This window comes from Heterocephalus glaber, unplaced genomic scaffold, assembly GCF_053883595.1.
Source record: "Heterocephalus glaber isolate CG9 unplaced genomic scaffold, H.glaber_assembly_v1.0 deba00001472, whole genome shotgun sequence".
Lineage (NCBI taxonomy): Eukaryota > Metazoa > Chordata > Mammalia > Rodentia > Bathyergidae > Heterocephalus > Heterocephalus glaber.
This window is the reverse complement of record NW_028258315.1, coordinates 93207429-93222369: the sequence shown is the minus strand read 5'-3', so window position 1 is coordinate 93222369 and position 14941 is coordinate 93207429. Positions and strand designations below refer to the sequence as shown.

At 35.9% G+C, this 14941-nt stretch overlaps 1 protein-coding gene across 14 annotated transcripts in view; it reads left to right on the top strand.

Annotated features, from left to right (window-relative positions):
* Cfap20dc (CFAP20 domain containing) overlaps window positions 1–14941 on the top strand; it is a 241213-nt gene that overhangs the window by 95459 nt on the left and 130813 nt on the right. For all 14 annotated transcript variants that reach the window (XM_021244038.2, XM_004864448.3, XM_087182493.1 and 11 more), the window contains one exon: window positions 6880–7036. In XM_021244038.2, the coding sequence (XP_021099697.1) occupies window positions 6880–7036 (157 nt within the window). The remainder of the gene's footprint in view (window positions 1–6879; window positions 7037–14941) is intronic.

Genomic DNA, 14941 nt, shown 5'->3' with positions numbered 1-14941 from the left:
TGGGCAAAATCTTGAAGGCCAGTGTCTTCCTTAGTTTTTCTCATTGCTGACACAAAATACTCGACACCCAAAGTTAAAGGAGGAAAGCTTTATTTAGCTCATAGTTTGTAGAGGTTTCAGTCCATTATCAGCTGGCCCCCAAGGCAGGGTGGCATGGCACATGGGCATCACAGAGATGAAACAGTTCATGGTGGGCAGAAGGTTGCAAAGCAAGCAAGAGACAAGACAAGTCTCTTTCTGTCCCTTATATCTTATCCACACTACCTGCTTTAAGGGTGCTCACACCCTTAATCCTAGCATTGCAGCATGAATCAATCACACACTCTAGATCCAGCCACCTCTGAGAAAGGCCCACCTGTGACTGCAAGGCTGTGGGGGGACAGCTAGACACAGCCATGGCAGCCAGGAAATGCTGCATCTTCAGAGAACAGAGAACCAAGGAATCACTGTTGCCACATTGAGAACAGCCCAAGGATCGTCAGTGCTGCAATACAATAGCCTGGTGCAGGTTGTGCCATTTTAAGCTACTGTGTAACCTCTAAAGGCCTGAGTTGACTGACTCGTGCTCTTCAAACTGCAGTCCTTTCTGCATTGCTGTCAGTACCATGTTTGACTCCTGCCTGCTGTAGTAGATACTTAACACTTTATTTTAAATTGACTTGCTCCTTTTTCAGTTAAATTTGTTTTAAAAGAAAACTATACATCGTACTTACAGGTGGAAAATATGTACTAATAAAAAAGCAAGAAAACAAAAATTCCATTTGTGCATTTCCAATTTTTTCTCAGGTATTTATTTTTAGGTTTATTCCATTGTGTCTGGAAAAATATATAGTGGATAACTTTTTTAAAAATTGATTTATTAAAATCTTTTGGCTCCAATAATAATAAGAAATATATAAAATACAAAAATAAACATACTAAAAAGAAAACAATATGTTAATATCTAGCTAGATAGAGTTTCTTGTCAGAGGCCCTGTTTTGAGGTCTGCTCTTTTCACAAAGAGTTTATCAAGGATTAGATACATGTAGAAGTATTCTCCCTGACATAATTAGAAGAACTGAAAGGAAACTGATAAAAGGGGAGATCTTATTCTGTGATCTAGGATTAAAGTCATTTCACAGATGGCACATGTTCCACACTTTGGAACCCTCTATAATCGAGAAAAGGAGCTCATTAAAGTTTTTGAACTCAGGAAGGAACGCGCAGAAGATTATTCTGGTAGCAATACTTGCAGTGACTTGGAGGGATAAACAGTGAAGATAAAGAGACCAGAACAGGGCCAGTGAGGACTTGGTGGTAGCAGTAGGGAATGGATGTGAACCAACATGAGAAATGCGGGGTCAAACATGTACACTAAGACGTGTACGTACACAGAACTTTGCCATATACGTGGTGCGTGCTGTGAGAGCGAGAGCAGAGACTCTGGGTTCAGGTTCCACCACCTGCCTCGCAAGCGCAAGGTCCCGAGTTCAATCCGCGGTACCAAAAATAGTAACAATAATAATATTCTTGAAAAATTGAGGCAAAACAAAATAAATTGGACTAAAGAGCTGAAAGAATTCAGTACCAGACAATTGACTTTACAAAAATATTAAAGGAAGTTCTTAAAGCTGAAAAATATACATATATATATCAGATAGAAATGTGGATCTAAATAGAATGAAGAGTGCTAAGAAAAGTAAATATATACATAAAACATTAAAACTATTCATATCATAATTTCTTTAAAAGTATTTTATTGCTTCAAACAAAAAATAAGACTGTATTATAGAATTTATAACATGTAAAAGTGAAATATGTGGCAACACAAATTATGATGAAAATGGTAGTAAACTTTTATAAGCTTTTTAAGCCAGGAGATATTCTAATATTATGCAAAGTTAGGTTATAAATACATTGTAAACTCTGTTGAAACTATTCAAAAATTGAAACAAAGGATAATAAGTAATGAGCCAATTGAAGAGATTAATAAACAGTGAAAATATTTTTCATTCAAAAGGTTATGGGAATCCAAAACTAAACAAAGAACACATGGGACAAATTGAAAACAAAGATCAAGATAGTAGCCTTCAACTCAGACAGGTCAGAATAACTACATTAAGTGGAAATAAACTGAACTCACCAATTAAAAGACAGATGGTTAGATTGAATAAAAAGCAAGACACAGTTGTATGCTGTTTATAAGAAGTACACATTAAATCTGAAAACACAGATATGTTACAAATAAAAATGAAAAAGATACTGTACAGATATTAATCATAAAAAACTAGGGTGTCTAGGGCCGGGGATTTAGCTCAGTGTTCCGCTGCCTACCTTGCAAGCACAAGGACCCGAGTTCGATCCCCAGTACCAAAAAAAAAACTAGGGTGTCTGTATCAATGGCAGACCAGACAAACTTTAGGACAGAGGAATATTATGTGAAGAGGGATGTTTCACAATGATAAAAGGGCTAAATTATGAAGCAACTTTAAAGGCATGAAACAAAAGCTAACAGAACTAAAGAGAGAAAGGTAAATGCACAGTGTAGCTGAAAATTTTAAGAGTTTTCCCCCAGAAATTGAAAGAAAATCACAAAGGATATAGATGTAAAAACACTAACAATTACCTTGATATATTTCACATTTGTAGAAATTTCAACTCATAACTGCAGAACAGCAGTTTTCAAGTGCACATTGAACATTCATCAAGATTTACAATATGTTGTTATATTAATCTCAACAAAATTTGAAAGATTGGAATCATACAAAGTATATTCTGTAACTGCAAATGAATTAAACATTAGTAAAGGAAGGTAATTGGAAAATCCATAAGTACTTGGAAATAAAGCAACATACCTCTTTTAAGCTGATTTTCTATTGAGAAATTAAAACTAATATGTGAAAAATTATTTTCAAAGCCACAAGAAATAAAACCGTGTTCTTTGTATACCATTATAGGAACAGGAAAACAGAATAAGCTTTAAAATTCTGGGAAGTTATACCTGTGTTGATAAGTTACAAAATTGGTGCTTTCTCGTTTGTCATTTCCTACTCAGGGGCTTTGCACATGAACACAATAAAACCCACTGTCTTGGGATCTTTCCTGCAAAGAATAGGGGCATTAGAGAACCACAAAGTGCTGGGGCAGCCAAGGACTTATTACATGCATCTGAACACACGTGCATGGGTGTGTGTGTGATTTCATAGAATGGACAGTTCTTTTAACTTATATTAACACATATCCTTTTAAAGCCATATTGCCAAGATGAAAGTCACTAAAAATTGGAAATTGTTGCTTTAATTAAGTTGTCCTTTGCCAGAGAACTCCATCCAAAATTGTTTGCCAGAAGCAAGCACCATAAACTCACTTATTAATCCAAGCAATGAAACAAACAGAGCCGTCTTTATCCTATCAGTTCCTCTCTTCCTTGTGCATATGTTTTAAGGACCATAATTATAAACATTTTAGGTCAAGAGTTCTTTCTTCCAACTGGACTAGCATTGCACAGAGGTATAAAATGATTAGAGATCAAGAAAAATGGTAAAAAAAAAAGGATTTTAAGAATGAATAATATCACCAAGAATAATGAAAATAGTAATTTATAAGGATCAACTATAATTCACATAATCCACTTTTTAGTAGTAGACAGTTCATACCCTTTTCCAAAATTTCAGGATATATAGCATAGCATTTATATGAATAATGAGTTATTTGTTGAGGCTTATGAAAATTGGAACCTTTATAAATATCAGCTAAACCAAAAAATAATTTGTTTTCTCTAGCCAAAAGGGATTTGTGAAAGTTTTCTCATCTTTTTCAAGAACATCCCAACTATACACCCAGGAAATGGATTCATTAAATAAAGATATCGGCTCCCAGACATTTATTTATTGAATGATTATAAATAATGAAAATGAAGATTGAATATGTGTGTAGGCCTGAATGCATTTACATGTCTTTATATTTTCATCCACACACATATGCATACCATTATTAATAAGTACTTTCCAGGAAGCATGAGGCCAAGCAGAGACAATAAAAGCAGCATGACTGTGATGGATATGAAAAATATGTCTTGGGTGTAAGGGTCTAGTTTCCTGGGACTCAGTTTTTGAAGGAGGTGGGCAGAGATTCCTTACTAGAGCTGGTGGTGCAGCCAGCTAGAGTACAGATGAGCACAAATAAATGGGACGGGTCCCTAAGACAAGATGGCGAGCTCTTCTGCATGCCTCCCTGGGCCTAAAGAAACTTGGCATTCACAATATGACAAGACTTGGAGTCAGAGAAAAGAAGGCAGGTAATAAAAACAGCTGTTATTAATTTTAAAATAAGGTTTTTAAAAAGTTCTATGATGAAAAGGAGGATACTCATAGGGTACCGCTTGGCTCAGTTGTGTATAATACATAATCACAACAAAAGAAAACAATATGAATTTTAAAGGAAAAAATAGTAAATGAGGGATGACAGAAAGATGAAGTTATATCAGAAGGAATGAGGTATATAAGTGAACCAAAAGTCTTGTCTACCATGTAGGAAGTCAGTAGGTGATGTCTAAAATTGATGAATCAAAAGGTGTTTTTTAAAAACACAGAAAGAAGTGGAAACTCAGTTGACAGTATGGTTAGATGAAGGGTGACAAAAGAATATATAAAACTTTTCAGACTATTTGAATTATATTTGCTATAATAACTGATATATTTTAAATGTTTTTTAAAAAGTCTTTTCTAAAATTTCCCACTTGCCCGCCATGAGCCTGTTGCATAATAGCTGTATTAAGTCCATTCCACATGTCTGCGTCTCTCCTAGACCGGAAGGATGGCCTTGTGTCCGTGTCTTGAAGCCATGCCCAGTGTCTGGCACCTGGCTAAGTGCTTAGCATACACAGGGAAAAATGAATGAATGGGATTCCTAGTGGGATCCCAGCTGAATGAGTCGGATTAGTGTGTGATTTTAAATCTTGTAGGAATCTTTAGAAACTATATTTAGAAAACAATAATAATGCTAGTGTAATAATAATATTAAAGATTGTGCTGAATACAAACCCTAACACCTCCATCTCTTATAATCTGGATTTTAAAGTCGAGGTCCTTCACCATGTGGCATATGTGTTGGGTTTGTTCCTTACATCCCAGTTCCTCGGGGAGCTTTCTGGCGAACCCTTCTCACTTCATGCGTGGGCGACTCGAGTGACTGACTAGCTCTTTCTGTTGTGATCTTTACTCTGCCGCAGGCCAGCCCAGCCCCCACAGACTTCCTCTACCGCTCCGGAATAGCCCTCCGTATGTAATGTTCCCAACTTCCCTGCACTCTGCTTTTGCACACTCTCCTTTCAAGATTCACAGACACCTGTCCTGTCTGTAGAATGCACATCTGCGTCCTGAGCCGCCCCCCCCCCCCCCCCGCAGTCGGCCTCACTGGGCCATCACGTGAGACTTCCCACCAGCTCACCTTCCAGCGTCCTTACATTACACTCGGCCCTGCCTCTTTCTCACCTTTGCTTTCGCCAGGCTCCTGGCCTCCCAAGAGGCCAAAGCGTTCTTATGGTCTGGGAAAATAATTTCACTGCCAAGACATTGCAAAAAGAATCTCCCTGTTAGTTAATCAGTCATTTCCTACAATCGCTTTTACTTTAATGCTGTGGAAACAATCTCGGTCACCTCCATATTAAAATCAACATTCCTTGGTGGAAAGGGTGTGCCTTAAATTATTTAATGGACTTAAGTAAACTGTGCTTCCAAACAAAGAACAGAAGAGCCCTGATATTTAAAATAAGCACATACAATTTAACACTACTTCTATTTTAATTTCAGAAATTCCTTTTTCTACTTTTGTCCTATAGTCTTAACTAAGTCTTTAATTTCTCACTAAATGGTTATTTTTCCCTTTAATTCATTCAGACTATTTAGAGAGTATCTTTGATGACGTATTGAGGATCTAATTGTTTAATGAGCAGAAACTAGTCCCAGTAAGAGTACTTTAAAACTAGCAAATACCAGGCATAATCACAAATTGTTTAGAAGAATCTATTTCTGTACAATAGGTTAATTTGTTATAAGTAGACAGCAAGGACTACAATTTAAACCTAGCTTCTAATTTCATCCATGTCCTCTTTTTTCATCAAATATAAGTGGCTAATTGTGATCAAATTAGTCCCCTTGAAGGAACAACTGGCTACTTATCCCTGATATTCAAGATTTGATCTAGTGCCCCTACAGTTAGCTTCCCACCAGCATAATGCCTACAGACAGTTATTTCTCAAAACTGTCTCATCATTTATAGCTAAATGGATGCACATTGAGGCAATACTCTTAAGTGAAATAAATAGGACACACATGTAAATACCAAATAGTTTCTCTGGTGTGAGAAACTAAAAGTGTAAATGAGAATGAAAATGTATAATAGATAATGTGAAATAGGAAGAAAAGGGGCAAAGGGGAAGGGGAAGTGGGAGGAGTAGGGCAAAGGAAAGAAGGGAATGGAATTAATATGAGAAAATGGAAAAATAGGAACAAAGTCTTCGTAAATAGGGAGGAATGGAGGGTTTGAAGGGAGGGAAATGGGGAAAAAATAAGAACCAATACATCATGTACAGGTACAAGATCTTAATGATGAATGTAATTGTACTGTATACCTAAAATGTACTGGGAAAAAAAAAAAAACCTCTCAGATGGAAACTCTGTAGTCAGATGACCGATGTATAAGTTAGGTTATGGTGATTTCATGGGAAGAATAAGGGAATTTTTAAGAAAATTTAAGCCAAAACAGAGATAGGGGAATATTGGTTTTGAGCTGACTGATCCAGATACCTGCCTCACTTCTCTGGGCTTTCCTCATATCGTGGCTTGTTCGCTTCTGTAACTGTGGAGGTCCTTACTCTCCTTTGATTCTCCCGATTGTAGTGGTGCAATCTGTGCATTGACTTGGCAGCGTTCACCAGTGAAGTATTCAAGGGGGCAGTTTTCCAGTCATTGGATGGCATCATTGTCTCGGCTAACTGCAGACTGCGGAAGATCTTCACCTTAAAATCCAAGCCTCAAGACACTGCAGATAAAGATGGTATGTTTTGCGATGAAGTTTTAGAATTCTCTGATGTATTTTTACTTTTTTTTTGGTACCGGGGATCGAACTCAGGACCTCACGATTGTGAGGCAGGCGGTGGCACCACTGAGCTGAATCGCTGGCTCTGATGTATTTTTAGAATTAACTGTGCTTCTCAGGGAGCATGGGTGCATGGTAGCAGTTTGAGTTTATGTCTGCTAAAGTAAATTTGATTGCAATTGTGTTGCTTTCTTTATTCTGAATCAAATGCTTATTTTTATTATAGCTGAATATCATAAAAATGTATTAAGTTTTCTTTTTGTGGTTTTCTTTTTTGTTTATGGTAACACAGTCTGAGTTAGGACTATTTGTTGCAAACAGTAGGACCCTCTCTAGGTCATCAAGAAAGAAGATGAACTTATGTAAGAGTATCAGCCACTGACAGAATCTCCATTGGAATGTCAGGTGTAGAATCTGCTCCAGAACAAATCCAGCCCCTACCACAAAACTGCTCAGGATGGCCCCTCTCCCCCTTAGAGGAGACCCAACCATAATACAGTACCAGGCTCTAGGTTCCAGAATTTCTATTCCAGAAGCTCCTGAAAGGAGGATATCTACTTCCCTTCCACCTTCACCGGAAGTGCATTTCTTCTTCATGTTTCTCTCTGCTGAACAAAGGGTGGTATATCTATCTGACTTTTGGAGCCTCAGCTGCATGCTGAAGGGATGCCAGGAAAGCACAGCACTGATTGCTGACTTGAGAGGCAGGACTCACTGTGTGAGAAAGTACTCAAATTAGGAAGAGCATGCAAATGATTCTGGGCATCTAGCATACTCTGCTGCTGTCTGTATTCTTTTTCATTCTGTATATAAAGTTATTTGGCAACAATCATTAAATTTCTAGTGATCATGTGAAAATAGAGTTGAGTATTCCTCATATTATTCCTAATTTATTCATAAATCTGCAGGTAACTCACCAATCTTGGATTCCTAATATGACATACCATACTGCTAAGATAATATTAAATAATCACAAAAGAATATTAATGCTTAATTTTGATTTTCATTGGGATTTTTTTTTTTTAAAAGTCTTCCACATGTCCAGGAATCAGGGTTGAATTCAAGATGTCAAAGGTTACTTCTTAGGAGCTTGTTTCTAGACCTTAGACTTAATCTAGATAAGTGTCCAGGAAATCCTTCTGCAGCTCACTCTGTGGAACAAGATACTGTGCCTATAAATTCAATTTGATAATAAAACATGGCAGTGTATTAACAGCTCCCTAAAGAGATCACAAGACAGCAAGTTCAACTGCTCATCGCATACACCACTTGAAGGCTATACGGGAAAGTGAAAGGTATCATTTTTAAAAATAGAGCTTAGCTAATAAGCCTCAAAATGTCCAGAAATGTATCTGTACTTTTCATTGGATCATAGGAGGTAAATGATAATCTGATGAGTATAAATGTAAAGAAACAAGTGCATCAAACATAGCAAGTTAAATGCATGTTTTAATATCTGATCCAATTAAAATTTAAACCCAACTAAAATTTAAACTCAATTAAAATTAAAATACAGGGCTAAAAAGATATAAATCCAGTAGGATGAAAAGTATGGGAGAAGAAACAACAATAGACAAAAGATGTGGATAAATTTTATAAGCTTAAGGGATGATTTAGAAGAGCAAAGAAAGCTGAAACCTTTGGGTTTACAGAGAGGTTTTCCAGTGAATTTGAAAGACGTTCATAAATCGGCAGCCCAGTAGGGTAGAGGTGTGACTAAAAACAGGAGAGTGTTTCCTTTCTGTTTAGGTTGCTATAGGATCCCAGGTTCCCTCTCTAACTCCACATAACCAGGCACCAGGAGGCTTCATCTGTGGGGAAACTGAACCAGAGCGCTTCTAAACTCATGCACATCAAGTCCATGATAGGTGCCAAAACTAACAGGAAGAAGGAAATAGATATGATACAGAACATACATTTTCCCTGAGAGTTAATAAAAGATGCTGTATCTATAAAATAAGAATAATTTGTTCTTGCTTTACTTCAATAAACATTTTATTTTATTGAAATATATTATAAATGTTATGAACTGCTTATGTACCTATACAAACAAACACAAACCCTAAGAGTACAGTTTGAGGACTTACCAAAAAGCAGACACATTTCTATAACCACCACCCAGATGAAATAGAGCATCACAAGCATTTCATAACCCTGCTCATGTCCTTTCCTAATCATGACCCTCTCCCCTCTGCTGAGAGGTAATCTCCAACCCTCACTTCTACTAGATTAATTTGGTCTATTTTTGGCCTTTGTAGACATTGAATCATATCCTTTCATGTATGCATTCTTTAACAAAACTTGGTTTGTGAGATTTATTTTTCAGTGTGTGTAACAGTAATTTGCTGATTTTCAGTACTGTAAATAATATGCCATTGCATAGAGACCCTATTTTATTTATCCCTTTTGTTATGAATAATGCAGCTAAAAACATTCTCCAGAACGTCTCTTGGAGCATCTGTGTAGGGTTTTTTGTTTACTTTTATGTAGGAGCCAAATGATTCAACATACTTCAGCATTATTAATTTTAGTCCTATTTCTCTATTATAAGATTTCATTTTCTTCTTTTTCATAGTTTTCATTCCTCAGATGAAATTCTTCATCTTGTTATCAAATTTTTCAACTATATTAATCAGAGCTACTCAAAAGCTCATGGCTCATAACTTCTCTATCTGAATCCCCTGTCAGTCTGTTTCTATTGTCTTATCTATTTTTCTTGGCCTTACCTCTTGATATGCCTACGTTTTTCAATTCTGGGTATCAAAAACTACAGCAATATTTTGAGGCTCTGCATAGTATTTTCTTCCTCTAGAGACATAAAGCAACACACTAAAATGTGCCCAAAATATGATGGAAGTGTTAACAGTACTGTAGTAGAAATTAGTCCAGGAAATCTACTATCAAAGTAATAAGATTCCAAGATGAGAGGCTAGATAAAACAAAGAAGTATAAGATTTCCCAAAACTGAATCATGATATTTTTCAAACTGATATGACTCATCACTTCCCAGAAAAACTAATGAAAAAGGTTCTCCATTAGAATAAATAAAAAGAAAATCCTTTAAGCTTCCAGAATTATTAAAAATACAATTTATATACAGAAGAGTAGGATTAAGAAAATACAGATCACATCTGACTTCATAGTAGCAACATTAGGTCATAGAAGATCTTGAAACTCTACCTTCAAAAGTCTAAGAAAATATTATTTTCAACCTGGAATTTTGTAGTCATACAGCTATCAAATAACTGCAGCATGAAGGTACAAGATCTTAACATTTTATTACATCTTTTCTCAGAAAAATGTGGAAGATGTTCTTTGTAAAAATAAAAGAGTAGATCAAGAAAAAGGAATAATTGGGACCTAAAAAACAGAGTTTCATTCAGCAGAAAAACAAAGGGAAAATATGCGCTAAACAAGTAAAGTGTTAAAAAAAATCCAAAGGAAATTTCCAGAAGACTAAAACAAACAAACAAGAAAACTGCAATTATTCTGACTTCTTAACTAAATGAAAGGATATTTAAAAACACACATGCATGGACAAACTAGGAGCATCTTATTTTCAGAAAAAGGCTGACATTTTTGCCATACATCAGTGAGAATGACTTTATGGATTATTATCTGTTCATAAACAGTTTGGGATACACAGACTTAAGAAATTAACTTTCCAAACTGCATCTTGAAGGAAAAATAATTTCCCAAGCAATGAGAAAGTAAGTAAAAAATATATAAATATGAGCATGGTGTTATAAAAGGATCTTTTAAAGTATATTTTATTAGTGCCTATTAATTTTACAAAATGACTGAGTTTCAATGTGGTGTTTTCATACATGGATATAACATACTTTGATCGTATCATCCCTCTTCATTGTTTTGATCATATCCATTATGCTCTCTACCCCCATCCTTACTTAGAGAGATCTTACATGTTCAGAGAACTCTGGGAGTTAATATGGCAGTTAACATGGCAGTTAACGTGGCAGAGTATGCCCTACTAGTCTTCCAACTTTGGCATGACATAAAAACGTAAGAGCACAATTCCTTTCCTCTATATGTAGTTACAGGCAATAGGAAAGTTAACAGTACAGAAGCTCATAAAAAAGACAGTTATACAAAAGCAAACAAAACAGTATAGGACAAACTGAATGCCCCTGGTCAGAGAGTTTGGCATTAGAAGGGCAGTGATGACAGAGAAGATGCTGGTGGCGGTGATGATTGCAGCCTTAACTCTTGGTGAGACCTAGGCACTGTTCTAAGCACTTTACAAATATGAACTTACTTAACCCTCATAACAGCTCTAGGAGGGGGATGTTAAATTAATCCTCACTTAATAGGTAGAGAAACTGAGGCACAAGAAGGGCAAGTAATATGTGCAATGCCATACCATGGAAAAAAAAAAAAACCAAGGGCCGGGGATTTAGCTCAGTGGTTCCGCTGCCTGCCCTGCAAGCCTAAGGACCTGAGTTCAATCCCCGGTACCAAAAAAAAAACAACCCAGGATTTGAGCCTGACAGTTTATTAATAGCTAAAGTATACTCACTGTCATGAAGTGGTAGAAGAGAAGGGAGATTTTTTTAAAAGATGCCATGGAATAAGAATGCCAAGATTCGGTGACTGGTTTGGTTAGCGTCTGTCTTACAATAAGTAATGGATGTCCTCTTCTCTTTCTTACTGGAGTGGTTACTTTATTCTGGAAAGGCAGACTTCACAGTTTTGAGGCCTTTGTCGTAGGAAACTTTACCTGTTCCTTAAATTCCATACTGGAATCTGACTTAAAAATATGTACTAAATGCTTTCTGAGCTCAGTCCTGTATTGTCCTTGCCTTAAACTCCTACCATTTCACTTCTTAATCTTACCCAGGTTAGATTTTTCCTCATTCTTTTCTCTTCTGTTTACATGGTGGAATATAATAGAAAGTGAATTATGGGAACCTTGCAACAAGCAATTAACCAGTTTTTATTTCCCCAGAAGAATAGACTTATGGTGGACAGTAAAGTGTGCTGATTCAATTTAATTTATTACTTTTATGGCTCCTCAGGGGACATGAACAGGCATTAGGCATTTGCATGACTGAATTATTAACTCATATTGTTTTGTGTTTAAAGTAAAAATCATAATGTATGTGTGGATAATTAGATAAGAAAGAGAAAAAGGAGAGGAAAAATAAAAGAAAAGAAAGAACAAGCAATGATCCATTAAGCATAGATTTATCCATAAAAGTGATTATTTTACAGATCTTCTGGCTCTAAGGTTTAATGTCCTTTCTGAAATATCAGTAATGGGGAGTACTGTGTTCAAAAAGGCAAGAAGAGAATAATGAAAGTTGTAATTTCAGACTGAGAGACCCTTGAAGGCATAGACCAGGTCTCTACTTTTTTATCTCTAGCATATGGCCTGGTACTGGCCATATTAACAAATTAACAAATTAACAAAATTAACAAAATTTTGATGAATTAATTTTAAAGTTGGACATTTATTTGTTCGATTATTCATTCATTCATTGTCTCCTCAATATACCTTTATTGAGTATGTGAAGAAACTATTTTTTTAGTGTCTAGAAAAGAATCTGGAAATATCAACACTGTATCTTAATAGACCCACTGGGCAAGGAAGATCCCTAGGGCGCCATAATCCAAGGTCTTGGGTAGACAGATAAGGAACAAGGCCCGTCAGGGCAGGGCTTCTTGTGCTGCAGTCAGGCCTTTGCTGTCTCCTCAGAAGTGCACAAGTGCCTCCTGCAATAACCAGGGTGGCTTGGTGTTTGCAACACTTATTGTTAGTGTTATTAATATTATCGTGTTGAGTGTCTCCCTGTCTCGCTCTCCTTTTGCAGGTCAGGTGAGTAGATCTGTGCCCAAATCCTGTATTTAGCTGTATTCTTAGATGTGACACCAAAAGCACTGTAACAAAGTTCATTTAAAAATTAATTGAATTTCCTCAAAATTAAAGACTTTATTCATCAAAGAATGCTATTAAGAAAGTGAAATGACAACTTACAGAATTATCGAAAATATTTGTAAATCATACTGTAACAATGTATATTCTGGTTATATATGTATTTTTCTGATATATTTTTGTACCTAGAATATATAAAGAACTCTTTCAATTCAATAAGAGAAGAGAACCACTTAATTAAATTATGATCAAAGGACTTGAATAGACATTTCTCCATAAAGATAAATGACAGACGAACACATGAAAAGATACTTAGCATGATTGATCATTAGAGAAAATGCAAATTAAAATTATAGTTGCAGTGAACTTTATATTCATTAGGATGGCTATAATTTTTCTTAATGAAAATAACAAATATTGGTGAAAATACAGAGAAATTGGAGCCCTTTTACAGTACTAAGACAGTAACAGCACAAAATGATTCACCTACTGTGAAAAACTGTGGTCATTCCTCAGAAAAGTAAACATAGAATTGTGATATGACTCTTCATTTCTATTCCTGTATACCCCTCCAAAAAGAAAATAATAACCAAGAAAACAGACACTCAAACAAGTACGTGTACACACATATATATAACAGTACTATTCCCAATAGCCAGAATACCAGAATACGGAAAACAGTCCAAATGTTGATTAGCAGATTAATAAACAAAATGGTGTCATGTGTACTATAATGGAATACTATTCAGCCATGTAAAGGAATAAAGTACAGAATCATGCTCCAATGTAGATGAACCTCCAAAGCATTATGTTAAGTGAAAGATGGCACACACAAAAGGTCACACACTGTAGATTTCATTTATATAAGTCATCTAGAATAGGCAAATCCACAGAGACAGAATTTGTGGTTGCCAGGGCCTCACAGCCTGAGGGAATGGGGAGAAACTGCTTAAATGGGTGTGGAGTTTTACTTTAGAATGATAAAAATATTTTGGGACTAGTTAGAGGTGGTGTCACACACTATTGTGAATGTACTAAATACCATGGAATAACACCATGTATTTTATGTTAATGAGAATTCCCCTTAATTATTTTTTTAAATAAACTCTAAGAGCATGATCCATTCAAGTTTTAGATGTAACCTAGGTTTACTTAACTCTTTAGACAACAACAGTGTTCATTATTAAAAAACATACTAAGATGTAATCGTTTTTTCACCATTGTAATGAGATCATTCACATAAGTATTTGTCTGTTATTAATAGAAAACACATGTGTTACTTGCTGTGTACAAGGCACTGCTCTTATTCCTTCACATATATTAATGATTATTTAAAACTCATTTAATCATAATAGCCCTATGAAGGAGTACTGTTTTATATCATACTCCTCAGATAAGGACAGGAAGACTGCAGGATAGTGTTACTCCAGCTGACAAGGGTGGAGCAGAATACAAACCCAGGATGCTTTGCTCCAGAGCGCCGTCTGTCATACGCTGTTGCTTACTACCTGTCTGCAGTATATAGTAAACTCCATAAGAGCAGGGCTTTGAATCTAGGCCAGGCCCAGAGGAAAGCTGATAGTTACATGGCATATGAATGAAAAACTGACCGAACAAAATGAATAGACTATATTTGCCAAAGACCTTTATGTTTTATAATGTTTGGCTCTCACTGATGTTTTAAAACGGTGAAATCTGATGTAAGTAAGGCACTGTGCTAGGCACTTCAGGCTATTACCACATATGAAAATGAATACAGATGAGTCTGGGACCAGTGAACTATTACAGAATTAGTCCTTATTTAAACCACATGAGTTAGGAGAAGCCATAAAGTGCAGAAGATCTTTAAGGCTCCCTTCTTTACCAGGCATTTCTCCCCAGTGATTCTAGGTTTTAATGCATAAAGTGCTTTATATGTATATTAAAATTGATGGCTTAATTTTTAAAGCAATATAAGATCCTTATTAAAG